Consider the following 26,059-nt stretch of genomic DNA (forward strand, 5'->3'; position numbering starts at 1 on the left):
CGCTCACCGCATACGCCGTCAGAGTATTTCTTGATTGGTTTATTCCCCTTTGACGTACACCGGCATTTTCCCACAACACCCCGCTTCAGTTCGCAAGGATGACGAAAATGGCCGACAGCGGATCATCGGTAAGTGTTCTAGCGATGTGCTGTTATTTTTCTTTCATTGCCCACTCTCCAGGTGGGAAATCAACCCATTTTGTCCCACAGGTTGAAATTGTTGAGGGCTGTCGCCTTCCTGTTCTCCGGAAGAACCAGGAACACGAAGACGAGTGGCGTAAGTATTGTTCGCTTGTTTTTTTGAATGCTAACGAGCTAATGCTAATTAGCGAACCTCAGTTGTTGTTGTTTTTAAACACACCCCATCGTCTTGTTGTAATAAATAGCTAATAACCCTCACGGAGTTGGGGCATCCCGTACGAGCTTATGTCTCAATTAGCCAGCTCTTTACGATAGTTTATTTATAAAATATATTCACGGCAATGCAGTGTTGATATTGCACATGAATTTATTAATTGTTCATAATTGTTGATACAGTTGGAAGTTTGATTTGCATTCTTTCTGGTGGTGTCAATTTTTTTTTCTAGTAAGGGAAGAATGCACGTTTTAACAGTCTCCTGTGTCAGCATCCCTGTCCTCTTGGCTTTGCAAATTTGATGTCTTAACCCAGGGGTTTGCAAATCTTTTGACTCAAGCCACAAAATATGACAAGAAGGCCGGACCAGGAGCAGATGGATGGAGTGTTGCAGGACATTTTAAAAATATGTGTTTTAATTTCAGCAGAAAATCAATTGGGCTCTAGCTTGCCCATCACTGTCTTGGCCAGTCTTTGAAAGCATTTTCGGTACAAATGCGATTTTCCCACCACCACCAAACGCGCATGTTAGTTTTATTTTATATATGTAATGCCAATTCAAAACAAAAGTCCATCAAAATTCACTTGAAACATTGCGCAGGTACAATGAAAGACTGGCACAATAACATTGCTATATCCCTAACAGTTTCTGTCGTGATGCTACCACGACATAAATTATAATGCTCCTTTTTGATTTACAGACCAGTCTGCTTAGAAAATAGTTAGTTTGATCTAATTGTCTTTTTCTTCTAGCGTTGGCTGAGATTTTAAGTGTGAAGGAGGTCTCCGGAAGAAAGCTCTACTATGTTCACTACATTGACTGTGAGTATATTGTGGCGTGTTTGTTATTGTCTGAAACCACGGAGATGGCTAATATGTGCAAAATACTTGTTGACAGTCAACAAACGTCTGGACGAGTGGGTCACAGCAGACCGACTGGACATGAAAAAACTCCAGTTCCCCAAAAAGGAAGCCAAAACGCCAACCAAAAATGGTCTTCCAGGCTCCCGCCCCAGCTCACCCGAACGAGAAGTGGTGAGCGACTATATTTTCATGAATGGACCGCTAATTATCATGAACCTACAAATCTTTCCATCAGTATTTTTTATTTTGTCATTTGCTGCTCAATCTTTGGCAATTCAAATATAAAGGGAACGTCCTGATGACCTCGTAAGTGATTTTCACTGGTGGTACAAGGGCTTTCTCTAGTGTTATTCGAACCACCCAATGGCCAAATGCAATTCCGTTGTCAAGATCAGCTTCATTACATTGTTTTATCATCTAATCTTTTGTTTGGATGAAAATGTTTTAGCTTGAAAGTCATTTTGATCATTTAGATAATACTCCTGACCTTCTCGGGTTTCGTGTTTTTTAAAACGAACAAAAAAAAGATCTTGACATTGGCAGTGTCTAAAGACCTCATTCAAAGTGAATAACCGAGCTTCATGGCTTTTCATACACGCTGTATATATCTGTCATTGCTGTCTGTGAGTGAAATGCTTTGTTTGAATGGAGGCCTTTTTTTTGTGCCTTTATCATCAAGTGCCAAGAAATTGTTTTTAATCTTGTATTGATAGTTAAAAAGAGCTGTCAATTGGTATACGGAGTTCATCTGAGTAATGAACTCAAGGCCCACACGGATGTCAGTTAACCCAACCTGCTTGTCTTCCTTTCTGTTCAATTCAGAGGAAGAGTCTAGATCTCAACCTACAATCTGCCACAGCTCCTTCCCGAGGCAAAACCCTCCCCACTCTGGTACAACTTGAATTTACCCATTACCCATAGGCCGAAAGACCCTGTTTACTCCTGGTGTTAACATGCGTGGCGCATGTTCACGTCGTATCTTAATACCAGATTTAAATAAGGTGCAATTTGTGTTGAACGCCAGGACAGACAAAGCTTATTCAGATAGCTGATTGAAAAAGCTGTGGCCATTGGTCAGACTCAAACCATTCTCATTTGTCAGCTCAGATAAGCTGTAGGTTGTCCTCCTTGACCTCAACTAAAACGGGCCGACGTTTGATCGAGTCAGAAAAATGCACATTGCGGCCGATGGCCAACCACGCCGAGTGTCGTAACCCTTCCTGTTCACCGCAGAAGAGGAAAGTGGAGCCGGTCCCTCTGGCGCCGCAGGTGCCGCCGGCGCCCGCCGTTCCCTCCCTACCCACGTCGACCGAGGCTTCTCCGGCGGCTGTTTACCCTGCGGCGAGGGAGACCAACACCTTCAAGACCCGAGAAGAGCATGAGCAGATGTCTTCCCTCACCACTGTAATGAGCGATGCGCCTTGCGTGGAACGCTCTTCGTTTGCGTCACGCCCGTGTTTGTCATTTCTGAAGAATGGCACCGCTCGAAGGCTCATCTCCTCTCAGCCCGGCCGGAAAAGGAAAGCTAATTGCGGACCCGCCGACGAGGTATGCAGTGGGAGTGTCCTAACGTTTTCAGTTTACTACCACCTTGCATGCATGTTGATTCAAACTTTTCACCTTAGGGGTGTCATCTTAAAGGCACTGCTTGATTTTTTTTTCTGCAATCATTACAAGTACTAGTCAAACAGTGACGACCATAGATTGTTTTTATTTTAATTTGTTTTCACTAAAAAGACTGATGCGTCATTTCTGTGGGGAAAAATGTTGCGTTCAGCAATGATGGAGAATATTACATGTACTTGAATGATAAATTTAGACATGATTGAGATGACAATTTGCTCACGCTTCCGCCTTCATGGATAATTTTTCTACGTGCACGCATTCAGACGTGAATCTCGACACAGATTTGAACTCATTCCGTACCTGCCACTCTCGGATCCTCTTTTACATGATGGCTTGAAAAAAAGAGAAAATGCTAATACATAATTTAGTACATGGGAAATAATGTTTGGGCTCTGAAAATACGTATAAATATCTTTAGGATTGAAGAGTAAAATATATCAATTGAATATATGCTTTTTTCAACTGGTGGTTCATAAGCTAATTTGCAAAGCTGACATTTGTTTCATTAAGGGAAAAAAACATGTTCTGTCCCCTCAATGATCTGCATAGAGTGTACATAGGTTAACCTCGACCTTTTCAATGCGGACAACCTTTTCTCCAATTGAGAACCCTACTCCCAGCGGGTCTGAATGCGTGAAAAAAAGCTGTCATTTGCATTCATAGGCATTTTTGCGAGCACACACCCTCACAGCCGTTTAACATGGACGCCAACTTTCACTGTGGTCGTAATCATTCTCCGAATCAAGACCCCTCATTGCGTTTGTGCGGCGGTAACCCACGAAGAGAAGCTCGTTTAAGTTGGGGCTCATGTGCACCTTTTTAGCAAAGACTAATTGATGTCATTGACAGTTCACACTCACCATCTGCATCGCGGGCATAAATGGTTATGGCTAACCCTTCTCGAATATTCATTTTTCAAGAATGTGAGCTCCATCAGGTTGACGGTGTCAAATACAAATCGTTTCCATTCCCCTTTAGTTTCCAAAAGCCCGTGTTTTTGTGTGTTTCTCTCTGCTAGATGATAAAGGTTTTGCAGTATAACAAGCCGCAAAGTGCCAGTGTCTTTCTACCACCGCCAGAGGTCTGTTTGATTTCCTGTTATTGAAATTTGTGTGTTGCTGCCAAATGATGCTGTTGCCCCCATTGGGTTCAAACCTAGTCTTTGTGCTTACATGTATAACCACTGTGATTGTACATGTTGCTCAAAGACGTCCAAGTACAAACATTTCTTTTCATCAAGAAGCTTTTGATTGAGTTCTGACTTTTTGAAGAAGAACCCTAAGCCTAAATGTGACAAATTTTGCCCGGGTCTAATCTCAACGTCGTTTGTTCTCAGGACTCCCAGGACAGCTCTGACGGAGTCCCGTCTGCACCCCGCATGACAGGGAGCTTGGTGTCGGACCGCAGCCACGACGACATCGTCACCAGGATGAAAAACATCGAGTGCATAGAACTGGGTCGTCACAGGCTGAAGCCCTGGTACTTTTCGCCGTATCCGCAGGAACTCACGTCGCTGCCCATCCTCTACCTCTGTGAATTCTGCCTCAAGTACCTCAAAAGTCTCAAGTGTCTGCAGAGACATTTGGTAAAGCAAACATCTTCGAAGAGCTGCTTGAACGGTGCCGCTCGGCCCGATTTATTCAGTATTTTTTCCCCTCGTGTTTTTCATCAGACAAAATGTAACCTCAGACATCCTCCAGGCAACGAGATCTACCGCAAAGGGACCATTTCCTTCTTTGAGATCGATGGCAGAAAAAACAAAGTTAGTTTGGACGTTTCATCCGCTTCCCTCCGGCCGGCATTTCCCTTTTCAACGCCGCTGACTGTATATATTTTTTTGTTTCCGTTGTAGAATTATTCCCAGAACCTATGTTTACTCGCAAAGTGTTTCCTGGACCACAAAACCCTGTATTACGACACAGACCCTTTCCTCTTCTACGTAATGACGGAGTACGACTCCAAAGGCTTCCATATAGTGGGATACTTCTCAAAGGTACGCGTGTGTTCACGCGCAACTGCACCGAGACGATCCTAATGTTTTTTTTTCTTTCTTTCTTTCAGGAAAAGGAGTCAACCGAGGATTATAATGTGGCCTGTATCCTGACGTTGCCTCCCTATCAGCGGAGAGGTTACGGCAAGCTTCTCATCGAGTTTAGTGAGTGCGCATAGTGGATTTCGATTTAACGGGCGCGTCCTAAGCGAGCTCACCTTATCGTGTGTACTCTAGGTTACGAGCTGTCAAAGGTGGAAGGAAAGACGGGCACGCCGGAGAAGCCCCTCTCGGACTTGGGCCTGTTGTCTTATCGCTCTTACTGGTCGCAGACCATCCTGGAGATTCTCATGGATCTTAAACCGGACAATGGCGAGAGGCCACAGATCACAATCAAGTATACGAGCGCTGGAATATGCTTCCTATTTTCCTTATGGACATTTACACAACTGAGCTTTGTTATTTTTTCACTTTTCCCTCAGTGAGATCAGTGAGATCACAAGTGTCAAGAAAGAAGATGTCATTTCAACATTGCAGTACCTCAACCTGATCAACTACTATAAGGTGAGCGCTCAGCCTATTTGCATCTAGTACCAAGGAAAAAGTTCAAGGCGAGCTTGGGTTACGGATGAGCAAAAAAATAGGCCAAGGAAGACAAACAACAGCACGTCGCCAAGCCAACGGCATGCTGCCATGGCACATACCCAATAAAACATAGATGACACTGCAACAAGAGAATAAGTGATTTTTTTTTTTTTTTTTTTTAAATATATATACTGCTTACGCATTGTGGTTGCCCTCTCGGTAATATTACATGGATTTCTGACAGCATGAGAAAGAATTACAAACATGTAATATTTGATGACATGGACTTCATTGCGATGCCCTGGTCGTGTCGTTTCTTCAGATTGACGCAAGACGTCCAGATTTTGCCTGTATAGTGACCATGATTTTGCTGTTTGTGGTTCTTCTAATGAAGGGCCAGTACATCTTGACTCTGTCAGAAGACATTGTGGAAGGACATGAAAGAGCCATGCAAAAGAGACACACGCGCATCGATCCAAAATGTCTTCATTTCACTCCTAAGGACTGGAGCAAGAGGGGCAAGTGGTAAAATCTCCTCGAGACCGTTTGGACACCAGACAAGAAGCTCAGTTGGGCTCACCATGGTTTCGCAAAACAACCCCCCCCCCCCCTTTTTTTTTTTTTTGTTAACCCAGGATGAATTTTAAAAAAACAAAACAAACTGCATAAGCTTTTATTGTGAATATCTGTTCAATACTGTATATTTGGACTCTAAAAGAGACTAGTGAACAATGACATGAGCAAAAGCGACAACACTCCCATCTGCTGTGTACATGATCAACTTCAATTCGTCAAAGGTATGAATGGTCAAGCGTCAAATCACAAACATGAGCAACATCAACTACGGACATTTTTGGATATGAATTTCTGCTTAAATTGGTCATCATCTATGTATAATATAACCCACCGAAGTGGGTTTCTTTTAAGACAGCCCCCCCCCCCCCCCCTTTTTCTTTCTCCAAAAAGATTTATTTTAATCAATTGACTATCATCTTCACCTGGAGGCATAAAATTATTCTGTCACAAATTACACATATCTTCTGGCCCCATCCTCCGGGCCTACCCCCCCCCCCCTTTTTTTTTTTTTTTTAAATTGAATGTTCATGTATTTTAGTGAGAATTCTGATGCTGCTCACGTTGACTCAAAATTTGTTCCACTCACCTTATGATTTGAAAATAAGACATTTGTATTAAAGCAGATTTAATTGTCTGACTTTTAAGGCGCCACCTTAGTCAAAATATTTTATTTTAGTAATGGTTAAACAATCCGTTTTCTTATTTATGGACCCCTAATGCTGGTGGTTTTCCATCTTGGCCCTTTTTCCATCCATGTTTAATATACGTTCAAATAAATCACTTCGTGAATTGGGACTCCGTACCTAATTTGATTGTATATCTAACTTACAAGCCATGTTGAATGCTTTAAAAGAAGAAAGAAAAAAAAAAGATGTACCGTAACTTGAGAGTGGTTTTTTTTTTATTGTTTTTTGTTTGTTTGTTTGTTTTAATATCCTGTAAACGAAATGTAGGAGAGGCGTGATATTCTAGTGCGTGCTTTATGCTTGTCAGAAAGAATATGGAGTGAAATTGAAATGTTGTCATATCCAAGTGCAGCACTGATGTTTGATAGAAATGTGATGAAAGTCCGGTCTAAAGTGTTTTGTATAAGTTTAATTTCTTATGTTTTTATTTGGATATTTATCAAAGGAAAAATGAAAGAAAGCTTCATTTGAACGGCTCGAAATGTCATCTCGCGTGATATTTGTGCCTGACTAGACTGTGATCGCAGTAAATGTAATGTAAAAAGTGTCCGCCAGGTGCCAGTATTAGTCAACTTGACGGACTTTCACCCTTTGCGTAACCACCACCAGGTGGCCGTGTAAACAGCGAGGAGTCAAAAATCACGTGACAGTCAACATGCTCGTACGATACCAAATTAACGTCAGGTAAGTTTTGAAAAGTGCAGTGAATACGTGTGGATTCATTCGGCCTCGGTAAGTAATCGGCCGTTTTTTTTGTTTTGTTTTTTTACCGAAGTATTTGCAAAAATTCCTAAAAGAAAAACACTCCTTTAAGCGTTTTAAAGATGTCAATGTAAATATCTCTGACAAGCAATAAGAAAAGCGTCTTTTGAGTTTCAATTCAGTTCTTGTCGGACTTTGGTGGTAAATGAGGCCAAGACAATTCATTGCGAAGCTACTTCCCAAATTATTGTGACCTATAAGACTCATTGGGGAAAAAAAAGGCTATCAATAACAGAGGTAATATGAGATAATTCGCTTGCACCCATTTATGGGCGACCCTTTTTCATTTAAAGTGAAGCTGAAACAGTCAAACAGCCTGTTAATACTTGGTCTTAATTAGTTGCAAATGAAAGGACTTTGCTTAAAACAAAAGCTAAATCCTATTTTGCTGAATTCACTTGTCACTGAAGTTTTCATGCCCGAGGAAACACTGTATAAAGCTGTTTAAAAAAAAAATATATATCCCCAATATACGCGAAATCACGTGTTTTCATAAAACCAGGTGTGTGTTGGATATATTCGTTTTTTATTGACAAAATTACGAATTTTCGGTAGACATGTAATTTCTCCAAATACAACCTTCAAAGTATCCCAACAGCCAAAAAAGTGTAGGAAAATAAGAGATTAATAGACTATGCACACTGCCGCTAAGGATTTTTTTAATCTGACAAGCTAGCTAGAGCGTCACCCTGAAGATGCTACCGAATGACCCGGAGTACCTTGTCTTGAGCGTCATTTCAAGTTACATCAATTATTATAGCGACCAATGAAGGTAGTAATCACCAATAAAGTAACCGTTTACAACATTGTAAAGATAGACGACCAGTGGTGCCAAACCATGCCCAGACCACTGTACAATGCAAAGTGTACAAACATGCTGTCCATCAACTCATGGCAGGCAGATCATTATGTCATCCAAACATCGGCAAATAATCCAAATGTAAATCATGGTAAATTCCAGGAAACGTAATGGAAAATTTGTTTTGTGGTTGAGGCCAAAGAACCATTTGCAGCTGTTGAGATGTTAAACTTCCTTTGATTTTAAAGTGTTCAAATCCAACTACTTCTCATGCAAACACATTATATGACAAGAATTAATATCCTAATATTGTCAATAATTTCACCAGGTGATGCTTTCGGTAAGTCGTCTAAGTAATGTTAATTAATCACAAATATTATCCATTTATATGCTTGTTTGTTCAATGTTTTGATTGAAGATCTACTATGGTAAGACTTTTGAAAATTTTCGGCTCCTCAAGACAGGATTAGGGTTCGAGTTGCATTGCCCGCATAATGCATGTTCTTACTTTTTAAAATGGTCCTTATCAGTTCATAACAGTTACGGCACCAACAACACTGCCTCCCACACGCTCCCCTCCCTGCCCCCGACCTCCTTGACCCCCCGCCACGCTGCTCAGAGCTTGACCCGCTAGCACACAACAAGCATCTGGTGTGAGCAGGGCGAGGAGCGCTTTATGCTCATTTACAGAGGAGGAGGTGGCTGTTGGAACACGGTGAAACCCCCTCCTCAATGAAATATTATTCCATGTTCCGTTCAAACCTAGCAGGGGTGATTTGATGTACAGTATTTATGTTTGAAATTAAAGCCACAGAGTTAAGATATGAATGCTAAGAAAATACATGACACTGTAATTGTCCCCAAGCAGGTTGATTGTTTGTAATGATGTCAGTCCCTACGTTTGGGGAGTACACAGGGGTAGCTCCGAGCAAACAGTCTCTTTCTCACACACACGCGCACGCTATTTTCAACTCTGCCCCATTTTCAGCCTTTATCTAGTCTGTCCAGAGACGTCAGAAAGCTTAAAAGGGCCCTAATGCGCACAGATGAGCATTTTCGCCTTTAACTTATTAAAGTGTGCCTTTTTTTCTTTTTTCTTTTTTTCCAAAACACTGCCATTCCTCAGAAAATAAAATTGCATTAAAAGCAGTGATTTAGGAATTATTGATCCGACAAAGGTCCGAATACAACACATTTTTGGCAGGGAAAAAACACAAATTTTGTGTTTGGTCCTTTAAAAAAAAATCTGTGGTGACAAAACAGCATCAAATTTAAAAATGTATTATAGCTACTGTATGTATTACAAAAAGATTTGAATGTGTTAATATAAATATTTATAATCCCATTCAATATTTAAACCCTTTTATATTGAGGACCATTTTTGCCTCTACGTTACAGTGTATGTTTTTTGAAAACAGTTATTGCTCCCAAAATAAAAATGCATTAAATTCAGAGATGTTATAAATTATTGACCTAAAAAAGGCCCAGATGTAATTATCTCAATGATTTCTTTTGTGATGAAAATTATGCACATTTTTTTGCTTACACCTTGCTTTAAAAAAAAAAAGGAAAAAAATACAGTACAGAACAGCAAAGTGTTTCTTTTCTTTACAAACTTTACATTTATGGTCCTTAAAGCTTTAAATATTCACCAAATGGTATAAGATATTAACATAAAGAATGAGAGATCTGGAGAATCTTAAGAAAAAACCTTTCAAAGAAATAGTCTTATAAAACAAGTTCTTCCCACTGCAATGATTACAAAGGTGAGATCCTGCTAACCAATCAACAAATATACGGAAACGACTTGACTTGAGGCAATCAAGGTTGAAGTCAAACGTCTGCAAAAATAAGCAAGCAGCATGAGAAAGAAGCCTTGCTAACTGCAGGACGTGACATAACATCATCATGTCACCTTTGCATGTTATCGCCTTGAAATGACATCACTCGGCCCTTGGCTCCATTTGAATACGTCTCACCAATCACGTATTTCCATTTAGGAGCTCTCTTTTTGGCTCTGGCTGACCGCTGCTCCCTCGCTCTGTCAAGGAGACCGGGAGGGGGGAGGAGTCTGCGACTAAGCTGTGTGTTGTGTGTGTGTGTGAGAGAGAGAGGTCGGCTTTAGTACGATGTGAATGGAATCGAATCAGCGAGAGAGAGAGAGAGAGAGAGAGGGAGGAAGGGAGGACGGCGCACATCAACCTGCCTCTTGACTTAGCAAACAGCCAAATTGGGAAGTGTGTGTTATTGTTTGCTGTTTTGTTTTTTTTATTTTCGGCTAGAGGAAGAGAGCAGCAGACAGGAGGAACTAAGCCGAGTGGAAGGAGGCGAGGCGGCCCGAGCGCCCAGCAAGATAGCAGAAAAATGCCGCCACGGGGAGACAAGGGGAGGGAGTCGGCACAGAGGAAGAGGATGAAACGAGAGCGGCCGGAGCGCAGCTGAAATGTTGGAGGTAAGAGCCTTTTCTTTCTTGCCGGGCCCTCGTCGTCCCGCTTGACCGTCTTTGCGACTCCGGTGTGTGGAGGCATGCGTGCATGAGGCCAGATGATGGCATAATGCCTGGTGTCATCATATCTTTTGTTGTTGTGTTAAACAGTTGAGTGAGCTAAGATGCCCCCCCCAACCCCCCCTTGACCCCCTCTAGCCACCTTATGTGTCATTACAGTGAGGCATTCAAGGCAGTTTGCCACCTTTGTCGCATTTCATCATTGGCCCCCACCTCCCCCCCATTCCTCCCTATTGTGAGGCCCAATTGTCTTAAAAAAATGACACAATCCGTGCAAAAAGCCTTTGTCAAACCAGATGATCTAAAAATGCGTCGACACAAAAGACGTGGCTCTTAAATCCTCATGTTGACAAAGAAGGAAAATTGGGCGCCACCTTTGCTTTACAAGCTTTCTGGGCGCCGCTGCGCTGATATCATTGCACGTGACGAGCAAAAGACAATGACGGCCGAATCAATCGGGGTGCCGTTTTCAAGGTGGCACAGAGAATGAGGGACGCCGGGGTCGGCTAACAGCCACCCTCCCGCAGACGGGATGGGGCAAGTGTGCGCCACCCAGCCAGTCCCGGGGCTTTCGCGTAGATGCCGGAGGGAGAAAAGATGCAGGGATGCGCGACCTAGCATGCAGTCGTACTGTAGAGACGCAGCGGCGGCAGCGCTCACTTACATAAGGCAGAGGACGGGGCATTTCATTTACATCGAGCCACGCTCACCCCCGCTCTACCTGCTATTCATTGCGGTTGACATGAGTGCTTCAAGCCGCCAAATGCCATTCGGAGCCGGAATGACACAAGGGCTCTGGGAAAGTGCAAAAAGCCTGCTGGATGATTGACGCCAAGCGTTGCCGACTAAATGTTGCTAAACGTTACCGCTATTGGACCACTTTAACCCTTGTGCAGTATTTTGTCTAATCCTTTGATCCGTACATCACATTAAAGGGAAAGCATTAAAAGAAGGCACCGGGGAGCTGAAATTTCCCCCAGATGGGGACACGTCAAAGTTCAAAATGGCTCGACCTTTTGGTTATTACACGTGCAGGAGTGTACCATCCCTTGGGTAAAATACTGCCAGATTGATGTGGAAGGAACTGACCCAAAAATGATACAAATACTGCACAAGGCTTAAATATCAGTTTCTTTTTGCCTCTTGCCACTTCCTTAATAATGGCTCATTTTTTTAACTGCTACATTTATTCGGGTGACAATCCATACATTCATACCCTACTAAATTTTGAACTGGAAGCCGCTACTGTTTTCTCACGCTTTGAACCCAGCGCCTTACATCAGTTTTTTTTTTTTTGTTTTTGTTTTTTACCAGCCACCAGGGGGCAATCTCCCAGTAAACAAAGGGAGACAGAAGAAGACTCTTATCGCAGCATTGATTTTTGAGTTTGAAGTGATATTTTAGTCCGGTGTGCCCTATGATCTGAAAAATACAGTCATTTAATTCAATCACACACAATCATTTCATAAACTAAGCTGAACTTTGGGTGAAACCAAAATTTACATTTGCTCCTTTTATCCAGCAAGGAAGCATTTCTGTGAATGACATGCAGCAATATGACTCTTTTTGAAATCCTAAATGGGGCACGACGATGCCTATTTTGTTATGTGCTTTCTATTAGTCCATAAAAGGGATAGAGGGGTTAAAATTACTTTCACGTTTTACTTCATTACAACTTGTGCTCCTCGAGTCACTTATGTTTACAAGACCTAATTGAATAACTAGATATGTCGAAGTCTCTACTAATGTTTATGTAGCACAAAAAAACTGGAGCACTTTTCATTAAATGAGTCCCCTTTAAACAGGTGTTCAAACACTGAACAAGAAAAATATTCAGGGCCATGCTGTGCAGTTTTTTTTTTTTCTTTTCATCAGTTTCTACATATGCCCTGCAATGTGCTCACGGATCCCTGATTGGGAAGCGCTGCATTGGAGGACCTCGCCACACTATAAGAGCTAGGCCCCTCTGTGCAATCAATACAATTATATTCTTAGCATTTTTCCAATATCTTCTTTTAAAGTTAGCTCAAATTTTTTCACTACTGGTCACTACCCTGCGCGTTTTTGAAGTTTCCTTCCTCCAACACACCCGATTCCAATAATCAGCTCAGCAGAAGCCTGATAACCATTCTGATCTGCTTTACGTCATATGAAATCACGGTATGCAAATTGAGAGGACTTTGCATCATGCAGTGCGACCATTGATAATTGCTTGTTTCTTTTGGTTAAGACTTTTTTCCATGTTGCTCCATTTAGCTATGCGGATTGTAGAGTCCCCTCTTTGATTTTTTTTTTTTTTTGTGGCTATTTACTGAAGATAAACAGCAGCACGTTCCCCCCTTCGAAACAGTCAGTGGCCACTTTTCAAGAAGTTTCATGACTATTTGAGCCCCTAGCCATGCACTTCGTTTGACTGTCCAGTCCCTAAATGCAACCTGATATTTGACGTCCCCGTCCGTGATTGTTTGGGCTTTGCAAAGTACGCTATTGCGCTCCGTGCCGAGTATCGGTGATGCCTCGTAGCGTCAGCGCGCGCTAAAAGTGAGTCACACTCTGGGGAAATAAACATCAGCTCTAACGCTTCATCGTTTTATCACCGCGACTACTAAAACAGCACCAATACTTTGCAGTCATTATTTGGTTTTAGTAAGGAGTTCTGCGCGTGTGTTAAAGACGTGCTTTTTGCCATTGCCTTTCATTTTGCATCTGTATTGATGCCACTGTATTGAACTTTATAATGATCGCACGTAGAGCTGTGAAAATCGATCGATTACTCAAGAACTAACCGTTTATCAGATTGATCGACAACTATTTTCATAATCCAGTAATCGGTTAGAGTTAGTATTCCACAAAAATGTCACATTCCTCCAATTTGGGCCTCTCAGCAGTGATCATTCGGATTTCTGTCATCCTTCATGAAATTATGTCCTTTTGTGTTTCCAAATATGATATTTGATGAGTATATATCCATCCCTCTTGTGTGGTATTACTTAATTATTTCGTTTTTATTCACTAAAGCAGTGATTCTTAAATGGGGATGCCAGTACCCCTGGAGTACTTGACGGAACTTCATGGGGTATTCGAGATTTTCAATAAAACAAACAAACATGCAAAAATCCTTTAAAAGTAATCATTGCATTAATTAATTGTTTCACGAAAATATAAGTTCGTAAAACAAATTTTACGTTCAGTAATTTCAATAATCAACAGCATATAGTGCTGTCTCTCCAATCAAGCGTTTCCTTATAATCTAATTAATCACTAAACAATAATAAATAACCAACAATAACTGTTTAGTCAAGTGGGACAAAAGGTGTAAAAAAAAAAACAAAAAATCAAATTTGTCTGATTATTTTGAAGAATGGAATATCGATATCGAATATATGATAAGCGTTTGCAAAAGTATTTGATAACCTCGTAAGCAGTCTGAGTAAAACTGATGCAAATAGCTCTTAGCCCGGGCGCACTCCTTCAGTAGCCCATTGTACGTCGTCAGAGTCCCTTCTCCACATTGTCACGCATATACGTACATACGCTGGTACATTAGCGCATTATGCTGTGCCGTGGCGGTCCTCCTTGTCATTGTTCAAGTTGCCATTACACAGGAGAAGTGCACTCAAGGCCATTGGCAGCCACTGAAAGGGAGCACGTCGGCACCTGCAAATAGCTGCAAATCTAAAGGGCACATAACATCCTGCCAGGAGATTGATGCAAAAACGAGAAGAATAGGTTGTGGGGAGGAGACAGCCGCTTGCTTCTCTCCTGTGCAAAGCTGTCACTTGCAAAGCAGCCAATGGGCAGAGCAGCCGGAGCTGATGTGTTTCACCGCCCGTCTGCCTGCACCAAACAGGAGAAGCATTTGCGCGAAAAGTCACTTCAGACCGCTCCTAAACTCTGCGCGGTTACATCTTCATGGAATATTTCACCCCCAAAATAAGCCGATTTGCGTCGTTAGCATGGGAGCTGCTTGCGAAGATCTAGGTCAGAAGGTGCGCAGCCGATGAAGCCGCCGCGTAGGGGCCTAATTGTCTGAAAAGCCAGACTAAAAACAATCATTTCATAACACAGGCAAACTAGAACGGATTGCTTCAGGAATTTTGCATTTCCACGCTATTGTCAAATGTAAACCGGCTGTTTTCGTCTGAAAATGTAAATCCTAACGATTTCGGACCTCGTGGTAATAGCCGTGGTGAGATCATTTGAGTCTCGGAAGGGTTAGTGTGTACGTTGCCACACTTTTGTCAGCATTTCTGTGGCAAAACCAGAAAAAAAAACACTGCCTTGGAGTCAACAAACGTCGCAGAAGCAAAGGATTCAGTTTTTTCAAATAATGACAGCAATCGAAACCCTCTGCTCAAAGTAAAAAGAATTTATCAGTTAAAAGCAAATATTTAGTCCGGCACTCACAGTAAACTCAGTAAACACGTCGATTTCCTCACACAAATGAACACTTTAAGGTGAAAACAGTTTGTCGTTTTAGTAGTATAAAGCAGGAAGAAGCAAAGGCAGTCTTGCTCACAAGAACAGGGCGAAAGCCACGCCAGTGCGTTTCCTCTGCATGATGAATGAAAGACGCGTCCAAAATCAGCATAATAGATGTAGTCATGAAGTCCTTCCAGCTTGTTTTGTCCGTCGGCCACGCCCCCCGACACACATGCACACACAGTCACAGAGGGAAAGCTGCTCTTCCTGTCACCCCGCGCTACACATCTGTGGACAATGTCAGCACACTGACACACATGGTGCCAGTTCACACTGAACCCGCCGCAAAGTGCATTTCGAGATACGCGGGAAACGCTGGAGCCCTCTACCAGCACGCCACGTTGATGTCATGCCATATGCAGTGCATATCGAACAATAGAGGCGCGTCCTTTTACCAAAGGTCACCATGGAAACAATAGCTTTTAATCAGCAAGAGGAACTTTGTTTTCAATATCCACACTACCGTAGAGTTTCTTTTATCTTGCTCTTCCCTCTATGGAGTTTGTTTTGGTGAAAATATCTGACTTACCTTTCCTGCTTAACCTTTAACCCATAGCTAGGTACCGAAACAGCTTTGCCCCTTAACTTTCAATCCGTAGCTATCTAGCTTGTGAGAGAAATAGCTAGATAGTCCCCTTATGATTGATTAGAGATAGATAGATAGATAGATAGATAGATAGATAGATAGATAGATAGATAGATAGACAGACAGACAGACAGACAGACAGACAGACAGACAGACAGACAGACAGACAGATAGATAGATAGATAGATAGATAGATAGATAGATAGATAGATAGATAAAAAGATAGATAGACAGACAGACAGACAGATAGATCGACAGACTAGGTCACAGGTGTCAAACTCAAGGCACAGGGGCCAAATCCAGCCCGGAAAATGCTATTTATGACTTTTATGACTTCAAGGTTCTGACTAAAATATCAAATTTGCAAGTTGTTTACAACTTTAAAAACGATTTCAGGCAAACAACAATGTTTTCCGGTACCAAACCCTCTTTGGAACAGTTTTGACTGGCCTCCGATTTCAAAACTAGGTAAATAGGTGATGATCATAGTATTTCAAATTGTTTTGACTTCACAGTCATAATGGCCCCCTATACATACAATTTGGCCCACAATTAAATTGGGTTTGACACCCCTGGACTACATTACTAACGTAAACAGACAGAAACGCCCACGCAGAAGTGAAACTGCAGCAGACATTACTGAAAGTCTCATCTAAAGATGAAGTGGCTTGAGGGCGCGACATTTACAGTAATGCAGCGTCTGAAGCGTTTTCAAAATGCCAAAACATCAAAAAGGAGAAGAGGTAAACTTTTTGACGTCTTGGCAAACCTTGCCGTTGTAAAATCACTCCAGGTGCAGTGGGGTGGAGGCGTTGGTGTGTCTTCGGGGGGAGGTACGGGTTTGGAAGCTACGCTCATCAGACTGATTCTTTCAAACTCTTAGGACAAAACAGGAGACAGACTATCCGAGGCATGACAGAAAAAGTCAGAGTAGTGCAGTGCAATCGACTTAACAGCTTTTGGAAGCGGTCCAGATCACTGTCCGCAGTGTGACTCCAAAGGGGCGGGGCTTGTGAAGGGAGGGAGCGCGGGGGGGCCTTTGGACTGAATTTGACCGTCAGACCATCCCATTAATTCACTTTTACTTTCTCTAAAAGCATCGCTTGCAGACCGAGCCAGTGTCAAAAGGTTGAGCAGCAATGCAGAGGTGCAACCAACTGCATCTAATGTAACACTGTTGCAATGGATCAATAACCGACGTTGGTTTTATATTTCCTGCGATCAATCTCTTCTTTTTTTTTTTTTGACGAACTGATGAGGCAGCTTTTTACTAGCATGAACACCTTCCATGTTGAAGTTGGACTTTTGGGCAGCTTCGGCCAAGTGCTTTGCTTTGATTGCACTGACGTGCATAATGCGCAACTGCACATCACTTGACTCTTAGCCTTTTCAAATGATATTCACAGCTTCACCCGAAGGAAAAAAAAAAAAAAAAGATCACACAATCGTCCCGGAGGTCTTGCCGGTAAAGTCGTGTTAAGTCGAAATGATGACGACACCCATCCTTTGCGGGTTCAAATGTCAGTCATCTCTTCCTGTTTGACAGGACACACGCTTTGTGGTGTGCAAAATATGTCAAGCGACAATGACTTCCCCAAAACAGCCTGCATGTCTGTCCTTTCATTCTGTGCACTGACCTCTAAAACGTTCGCAAAACATTTAAGGTTCTCAAAAGCTGTCTTATATGTCCAATACCTAGTTCATTAATTCAATCTGTAAAGGCGTTTTGAGATACAATAACGCTTCATTAGCAACTACACTTTAACTGTGCTTTCTTCAACTTTCACATTGGATTAAGGCGTCACAAAAATCCAGAAGTTGCCAGTTGCCACTAATCTTATTTTTCGTAATAATGTGGCAAAAAAAATCATTGCACAAATGAATTAGGACTCACATTTACTACAATTCAGAATTGATTAAACACGTTCCAAAATTGATTGAATACATAAAGAAAAATTCTGTCTTTCGTTCCAGGTATGTCAGTGAATAAAAATAATGCAATAATGCAGTTGCAGTTGCAGTCCATCAAAACTTAATACATAAAATACACTCCTTTTATCATTTTGAATTGCAAAGCAGATTGGAGAAGATCACGCTGTTTTTTTTATTTTTATTTTGTTTTTGCACACCTCTAGACTGTAGCAGAAATCATTCTCAACCATTTTGAAGCCCAAATCAAAGATGCCCCGTTTAAAAAAATAAAATAAAATCTTGTCGTTTGTTCCAGTGGATTTTTGATACGCTTGTAATGGATCAGTGTGCAGGTGTATCTAATAAAGTAGCAAAATCAAGAAGTGGAATATTCGTTAGCGCACTTCCTCCCGTGGTGTATTTAAAGAGCACAGAGTTGACTTTGTGTTGCGCTCCCTGTCGACTTGTGGCTCAGATGGCGCAAGGGCTCACGATCCGCTCCCATCTGACCAATGTGAGTGCAATGCTATCGTACTATCTAGATCGGGACTAGATCAAGTTGGCTAATGACCATGCAGATAACCTGTAAAGTCAAATCTGTAATTAGGCAGTGTCATAAAAACATGGGCAACGCAACATCCGTACATAATAAACATTAGCGGTAATTGTAGCTGTAGCCATTACCCACTTTCCATACATCGTCATAAGCCGCATCACAATCGCACCGAGAAGACGCCACTTGTAGCTTGACGTATTGAGAGCCTTTCAAAATGCATTTACTGTTTATTCCCATAATGTCCTTAAGTTATTTTTTATTGCCACTCAGCCGTTCCTGCGATTATTCATTGATCGGTTTATATTAGGGCATGCTTAGAGCCAGACTTGCTGCTCACTGCGAAATATCCAGGGAGACATTAGACTGGTTTTTGCAGTTTTATTTAAATAACACTAATCACAGTAGTAATAATAATAACTGCAAATACTCCGATAGAAAGTATGGTATGGAACTTAAAAGGGCTTTCAGAAGAATATGCATAAATATGAGCAGGTGGACAGGAAGTACACTACACAAGTTCCTCTTTACATTCAACTTCATGTAAGAATAGTCACACGCTTGTCTGTGAATGTTAAAAAGGACGGTGTGTGATGAATCATTGTAAGGGGGTGGCCATCTTGCAGTGACAAGTCAATCTGAAAAATGATTTCTTACACCTACTACATTTTACTCCACTAATATGAGGGTAAAGTGAATTCTGTTTTGGCCAAGGTTCTTTTGTGCTTCAATAAATTCAAATTAAGATGAATTTTTAATCTCTAACTTTATGCTTTCTGTTATGCCGATCGGGCACATTCATATGCATCAGGCTACTTGTGCTTAAAATTGATGACATGAAAAATGAAGGTCAAGCACTCGCTGGAGTGGACGCTGATTGGCTGTCCTTTAAATTTAACTTGAAGAAAAATGCCCTGAAGGCACCTTTGATTATACGTAGAAACTCAAGTTTAGCCTTCCACATCAATGCAAAGTACCCAGCAGCTACAGTTACAAATGCAAGTAAAATCCTTTAAAAGTATACGTATTTGCTTTATATCATGAGATTGGTTATGCATTTACTACTGTCATATATAAGTAAATGTTAAAATAATCTGTGTACAGTAAATTTGTAAAGTCTTTGTTTTTGTTTTGTTTTTTTAAACAAAAGAAGAAATGTCATTACTGTGTATATGTTTCCTCCTGGAAGTAAATAGAAGTTTCACTTTTGAATCTATTTTGGTCATCGGGCTCAAGTCCTGTCGGACCGCAGAGCAGATCTCGACTTGGCATGGGAACATGTTGTCATGGAAACAGGGGCTGATTTATTGGATGAGTTGGGGGGTCTTCAGCAAGGTGGGCACATGTTCTGTGTCAAAGTAGTTTTGTGGTGGTGGAGAGCTGCTTCTTGGAACAACATGAAAAATGTGACACTGATTGGAGCAACTTGCAGCGAAAAGCATGTTGTGCACACTCGTCTTAAGCGCTACTAATTTTATTTACAGAAATAGACACCAGTAGTTTTGCTTCTTTCACCAACATGTTTGGCCCATTGTCATTCTGTACCTAAGCCGGAGAAAGGAAAAATATTTCCCGGTGACTATGAATAAGAAAAAAATGTAACTAAACTAGAAAGGTATCTTTTTGAACATCAGACAAAAGAAAACGATATAAATCAACATTCAAAAGAATTAAAAAAAATACTTTTACATAGGAGTTTATATAGGTTACCGGTTTGTCTGGAAACAAAATTAAAAAAAATAACTTGTGCATTGTCAGTGCATTGACAGCAATTTGAAATTTCCAACTCCCACACAGACTCTGACAATGAGCGCCACTTGGTGGCGCGGAGGTGTAATTACACTTCACACGGCCAAAGCAAAGTCTGTTTCCCAAAGTCATCCGCGAGCCTCCAGTGGGGCCCACGCCACTATTTGTGAAATACTGACCTAAGTTGATCAAATGCCCCACACCAGTGTTACTAATCAGCAAAGAGTCCCAGAACACAAAGCTGCGGGTGCCCTAATGCTGAGTCACAGCACATGAATCAACGGTCCACATGGAGCTGACACACAATGTGCAGTCAGCAACACTTGCTGCTCCCTCTTCTCGTTAGGAGCTTGCATGGAAACACGTCGGCGGTGGGCACATGAGCACGGCTCAAAGCGTTACACAACTTGTGCTTTTTGTCCACGTCAAATTTCAAGCTATCTCTTTTAAGAGTGCACCCTGAGTGTATGTTTTTCAACACTACACTATAGCGTGTTGTGCGCGCATACTGCTTGCTGCACCTGCTCTGCAGGATGCAAGCGCGAGAGCAGAGATGCATGTGAAAAAGCCCGACAGGAAGAAGCCTCGCGTAACTGGCGGCGACAGCTTTAGCTGATTGACGTCAGTGTGGTCAAATGAAGACAGACGTGAGAGAAAATAAATGACCAAAAAGAAGGTCTTAACGTTACCACGGGGTTCTTTTAAAGCAGTTTTCCGAGCTCTTGAAACAAAAATGATCATAGTGCATTAGTATGCCTTTAAATGTCTCCTAAAATGTCCTGATTGTGCATGATTCAAAGCTGTGCATGTGTTTGTGGGAGCACGTGTGAAAGACAGTGTCCTTCTATTGTATGTTGCCAGGCTTCCAGTGAGTCAGGAAGACACCCCCGCCCCGTTACGTTGCCTCCTCCTGCTAAGACTGTCTATTGTTAATGTGCTCTAATGGGCTGCTTATATTGAGAGACTTGTAGCTATTTAGAGGTACTTTGCAGCGCTTGTTAAAATTGCTCGACAAGAGCAAGAACACACATGCAAAGCCAAACACGTTCTGGTCAAATTTGACACTTTGCAAAATGTCATTGTTTATCCTGAATATTACCGAATAGATTGCCTAATCAAAAAAGAAAGTTTTTGACACTTCTGCAAAAATGTACACACCCCACTAAACAGAGAAGTTTATTGCTGGTCTAGAGAAATGAACCTAAATCCCTGCTTCAAACAAATGAATTGGATTTGGATCATACTGTACACATTTCAGACACTTGAGGATGACTAGATATGCTCCGGGTCAAAGTGACCCGTGGATACTGTCGTAGTTCCTTGCAAACAAACATAACAGGAGGATCACAATGACAAGGGCAAAATGTGTTTTCCGAGGCATTTCACCGATCGCTTTGATCGAATTGGACCAAATAAATGCAACTTGTGAAGTAGTCCGACTTTGTCTTTTATTTGTTCTTAATTCGATGTACAGACGACAGGAAAAGCAGCAATGTGAAAGTGATTAAGTTAGGGGAAAATTAAAGCTATATTCTTTCTTTGAAGGTGCTGAAGAGTCAGTGGATGCCATGTCGGGTGTGCAGACGGGGCCTAGTCTGAGAGGAGGAAGAAAGAGAATGGGATCACAGTGATGGTCCATTTCAGCCCGCAGGAAGCGGCACCTCACAACTCCTGGATCACTCCCAAAGCTCCCGGCCATACACCTGCTTGGGCCCTGGCGACATTCTTCTTCAATCTCACGCCAGAGCTCCCCAGTGTGCCCACATAAGACCGTTTCCAGCATTTTCAAGCAGGACTTTGACCGAGTAGAGCTTTCGCATCATCGGTTCGGTGGTCAACATGCAGTCCGACGACCTTTTCGTTCGCAAGTTTCGGCGGCAGAACGTGCGGCCGCCTGTCGCGGCCGTCAACTTTGATCCCAAGCGGGAGGCGGGCGTGGTGGAGTGGCCGCCCCAGAGGGAGGCGGACGGGTCCGACGGAGACAACCTGACCCCGAGCCGGGCCGGCCTGACCCTGCGCGCCGTGGGCCGGGGCCACATCATGCAGAGGAGTAACAGCGACGTGACTTTAGGAGACTTGGACTCCGGCGGGAAGGCCGGAGGGAAAGCCGCTCGGGCGATGGGCGAGAAGGCGGGCGCGGGGGCTCAGGGGGACTCGGTGCTGCCGCTGCACAGGGAGTACGGCTCGCTCTCCTCGCTGGAGAGACAGACTCAAGTCCAGGATCGGGCAAGTGCGAACCAAGGACCCCTTAGCCCAAACGCACTGCGCTTTAAAGACCCCTTCCTGCTTTTAGGACTTCAAGGCAACCCGCCGGAACCTGACGGTTTCTTCCGAGTCTTGTCTTCCGCCCCGAGCGACTCCCCAAAACCCGCAAAGCCGCCCAAGCCCGAAGGTCTTGGTAAAAAGTCCAAAACCGCGCCACCTCAAGTCCCTCAGCCCGGCCCTTACGATAACATCGGGGGCGGCGCCTGGGTGAGGAACTTCGCCCATTATGATGTTCAGAGCATCCTGTTTGACCTCACCGAAGTGGCCACTAACAGAGACAGCGTAGGACGCAAGAAGAACATCACCTCGGGGGCTTCGGCTGCCTCCCAGATGCGGCCCCTCTCCCAGGGCGCGCCTTCCTCCCCCGCGCAGGTGGGCAACGGCGCCGCCGCCGACGACCCCGAGCAGTCGCTGCTGCTGGACGAAGGCGACGGCAACGACAACGAGCTCCTCCTCAGCTGCCCCCACTTCCGAAACGAGACGGGCGGAGAGGAGCAGGTGGGCCTAGGCCCTTCCCGGACCAGGCGGGGGCTGTGGCTGAGCCCCCGAACCCCAAACGACGCGGCCTCGGTCCTGGAGGAGCCCCGAGAAAGTCACGTCCAGCAGCAGGGCAAAAGCAACTATTTCATCGAACATGCAGATCTGGGGGCCCATTATTATCGCAAATATTTCTACATGAAAGGTAAGGACCCGGCACACAAAACCGCACTCGTTGAATACATGTGCCAGGCTTTTCGCAAACCATTTTTTGCATTTTGCGTTGCATCTTTTTCTGGTTTGATTTTCTTTTGATGTTTTTCGTTTTAATACTTTTTTGAAATTGTGACACCACTCCCCAAAAGCCACTCATCCATCTCCTATAGGTACCCTCAAGTAGTTAGAAATTCTTCTCTTGAACAACGTATCAAACTCTTAGCAAAGGAACGGACTTATGGATGAAGCGATATTTTGGATCGTTCCGGTGCAGCTAAAGTTGCAGTCTGTAACCTGTGTAAACTTTTTCTTCCAGAACATCAGAATTTCTTTGGCATGGATGATCGCCTTGGCCCAGTGGCCATCAGCTTCCGCAGAGAAGAGAAGGAAGGCACCAGCGGAGCTCAGTACAATTATAGAATCATTTTTCGCACCACCGAGGTAAACGTCCGACTCCCTAGCGTTCGGCGGGTGGGCGCCCGAGCCAACTCTTGTCCTGTCTTGAATTCTCTCCTCAGATGAAGACGCTGCGAGGCTCCATATTGGAAGAGTCGGTTCCCTCGGCCGCCCGTCACGCCACCCCTCGAGGTTTGTCTCCCAAGCGGCTGCTGGAGTTCATCATGCCTGAACTCAACCTGCACTGCCTTCGCTTGGCCTCCAACTCCCCCAAGGTCCGCGATACCTTGCTGAAGCTGGATGAACAGGGGGTAAGCCAGGAGGGAGGCCCAGTACTCCTCATTTCGCTCATGAAAGTATTTTGTAGTTGCACTTGACATCCAGCTCAATTCTTTTTTTTTTTTTAATGGTACAAGGTTATGGAATGGATTTTTGATGACAGTGTTACTTTGTTTACAACTGCTGTAAGTGGCTAATGGACATGAAGGTAACAAAGTTAAAATAATCAACAACTATCGGCCATTTGGGCAATCAGCCCATTTAATTGGCTAGCCGATCGATTGGTCGGCCCTACCAAATGTTTCGCTGATGGGTTAGTGGTACACTTCCATCAAAATGCATAATCATTGGTGCGCTTGTTACCAGAAAAGTATTTTCATCTAATTACGATTTCTTACTTATTTTCATGTCTGCCCGTCCCAAGTAAAAAGAGGTGAAGTCGTAGTGGTCTCAGCGATCACGTTTATCTAAAAGCTTTCCCCCTTTTTTTTTTCGTCTCGCTCCCTAGCTAAATTTTCAGCGAAAGGTCGGGATCATGTACTGTCGAGCGGGCCAAAGCTCCGAGGAGGATATGTACAACAACGAGAGTTCCGGGCCGGCGTTCGAGGAGTTTCTGGATCTTTTGGGCGAGCGCGTGCGACTGAAGGGCTGGGAGAAATACCGAGCTCAGCTGGACAACAAGAGTGAGTGAGAACGCTCGCAGTTGGGACTAAACCACATCGTTGGACTCCCGTCTGCAAAATTTCCACGCAGATGAAAAAGTGACGTTACGACTTCTTTGCGTGACATGTGCTTTTTCCAGCTGACTCGACGGGGACACATTCCCTCTACACGCGCTACCAGGACTATGAGATTATGTTCCATGTGTCCACCATGCTGCCCTACACGGCCAACAACACTCAACAGGTCAAATTAAAAATTCTATTAGTGTGGATTAAATTTTCAAATGCAGCCATCTTTGACTAACGATCCTAATTGGTCTCTTTTTAGTTGCTAAGGAAACGCCACATCGGCAACGACATCGTAACCATCGTGTTCCAGGAGCCGGGCGCCTTGCCCTTCACGCCAAAGTCCATCCGCTCTCACTTCCAGCACGTCTTCATCATTGTTCAAGTTCATGAGCCCTGCACAGACGGCACCTATTACAGGTCTGATGTCACGCCTTGACAATCGTTTGCCTCACTCCACTTGTTTGATTGCTAATTTTGTTTGGTTGATCAGACAGTTGCTAGCTGCTATTTCTGCCACTTTTATAAGAGGAACATCATTTTTAGATTATGCATATAAAATAAAAATAAATAGCACTTTCTTTGTAGCGCTATATATGTATGCACACCAGGTGCACTATACCCCACATTTTATATTGGGAATATGTTTTTAGAGTGTGTATATAGAAGACAATCAATAGCGCTCTCTACCCAGCACTTTGTATGTGCACACTGGGTGCTTTATTCCCTACACTTTATAATAGGAATGTATTTTTTAGACTCTGTTTATGATTTACATGATATGAATGTGTAGTTCTGTAGTGGTCCTTCTGGTTGTATGTATGGACTACAGATGGAAATTAGCGACTTGCTAAATCTGGTGCCACCATATTTTCACTGATTAATATAACTGCATGCGGTCCTTTAAATTAATTAAAAAAAAAGTCAATCCTGATGCTAATGTGTGCCCCCCTCCCTCATTTTTCACCCCCTTCTCTCTCAGGGTGGCAGTGACACGCTCTAAAGACATCCCATTATTTGGGCCGCTCTTCCCCAAGGGCGCTCTCTTCCCCCGCTCGCCGGCCTTCCGAGACTTCCTACTGGCCAAGGCGGTCAACGCCGAGAACGCCGCGGAAAAGTCGGAAAAGTTCCGCTCCATGGCCACCCGCACGCGGCAAGAATACCTGAAGGATTTAGCGGAAAACTACGTGACCACGACGCCCATCGACTCGTCCACCAAGTTCCCGCTGCTCTCGCTAGGAGGCAAGCGCAAGGACAAGCTGAAGGGCGCCAAGGGGGCGGAGCTGCACAGCGCCGGGGCGCTCGTGTGGGCCGTGACGGCGGATGGGCGGGAGGAAGGCGAGGCGGGGGAGCGCGAGCTGCCCTGCTTGCTGGGCATCTCGGCCGAGTTGGTGGTGCTCATTGAGAGGCGCACGCGCAGGGTGGTCTTCAATTGCTCCTGCCGCGACGTCATCGGCTGGAAGGCGCTAGCCCAAACTCAAGACGGCCGTCCCTGCTTGGACATCTTCTATGAGCGCGGCCACTCGGTGTCCATCAGCGTGATGGAGAGCCAGGCGGAGGATTTAAAGGAGGTGGTGCAGAGGCTGGAGGTGGGTCAGCGCCACCCTATATGTTTACGCGCTGTGGAACGCTTGAATGCGCTCACACGATTGGCATGACTGTGAAGCCG

At 43.6% G+C, this 26,059-nt stretch overlaps 2 protein-coding genes across 3 annotated transcripts in view; both read left to right on the forward strand.

Moving 5' to 3' along the window:
* The first annotated feature begins 79 nt into the window (after nucleotides 1-79).
* Nucleotides 80-7,228, forward strand: LOC148408752 (histone acetyltransferase KAT5-like). The gene is made up of 15 exons (XM_088441766.1): nucleotides 80-128; nucleotides 210-276; nucleotides 1,108-1,176; nucleotides 1,253-1,389; nucleotides 2,041-2,109; nucleotides 2,452-2,622; nucleotides 2,692-2,766; nucleotides 3,863-3,925; nucleotides 4,181-4,429; nucleotides 4,517-4,606; nucleotides 4,697-4,837; nucleotides 4,906-4,999; nucleotides 5,072-5,231; nucleotides 5,317-5,398; nucleotides 5,814-7,228. Exons 1-15 carry the CDS (start codon nucleotides 99-101, stop codon nucleotides 5,946-5,948), a joined length of 1,632 nt encoding a protein of 543 aa, XP_088297892.1. The 5' UTR covers nucleotides 80-98; the 3' UTR covers nucleotides 5,949-7,228.
* Nucleotides 7,229-7,344: 116 nt separating this feature from the next.
* sipa1 (signal-induced proliferation-associated 1) overlaps nucleotides 7,345-26,059 on the forward strand; it is a 28,797-nt gene continuing 10,082 nt past the window's right edge. The window contains exons 1-9 of one of the 2 annotated variants that reach the window (XM_088440490.1): nucleotides 7,345-7,413; nucleotides 10,525-10,694; nucleotides 21,575-22,976; nucleotides 23,304-23,428; nucleotides 23,506-23,694; nucleotides 24,171-24,345; nucleotides 24,465-24,568; nucleotides 24,653-24,810; nucleotides 25,373-25,979. In XM_088440490.1, coding sequence (XP_088296616.1) covers nucleotides 21,869-22,976; nucleotides 23,304-23,428; nucleotides 23,506-23,694; nucleotides 24,171-24,345; nucleotides 24,465-24,568; nucleotides 24,653-24,810; nucleotides 25,373-25,979 — 2,466 coding nt within the window. In that variant the 5' untranslated portion in view covers nucleotides 7,345-7,413; nucleotides 10,525-10,694; nucleotides 21,575-21,868. Of the gene's footprint in view, nucleotides 7,414-10,524; nucleotides 10,695-18,077; nucleotides 18,242-21,574; nucleotides 22,977-23,303; nucleotides 23,429-23,505; nucleotides 23,695-24,170; nucleotides 24,346-24,464; nucleotides 24,569-24,652; nucleotides 24,811-25,372; nucleotides 25,980-26,059 lie in introns of those variants that run through there. The other variant, XM_088440491.1, reaches the window with a different exon arrangement.

Source organism: Hippichthys cyanospilos, chromosome 18 (genome assembly GCF_059441005.1).
Source record: "Hippichthys cyanospilos isolate Australia breed blue-spotted pipefish chromosome 18, RoL_Hcya_1.0, whole genome shotgun sequence".
NCBI lineage: Eukaryota > Metazoa > Chordata > Actinopteri > Syngnathiformes > Syngnathidae > Hippichthys > Hippichthys cyanospilos.

Bases quoted from the DNA above. Each gene is read 5' to 3' on its own strand.
- LOC148408752 (XM_088441766.1), top strand. From the start codon at position 99: ATGACGAAAATGGCCGACAGCGGATCATCG. The intron at 4,838-4,905 runs GTACGCGTGTGT...TCTTTCTTTCAG, and splicing joins TAGTGGGATACTTCTCAAAG to GAAAAGGAGTCAACCGAGGA. The intron at 5,000-5,071 runs GTGAGTGCGCAT...TGTGTACTCTAG, and splicing joins CAAGCTTCTCATCGAGTTTA to GTTACGAGCTGTCAAAGGTG.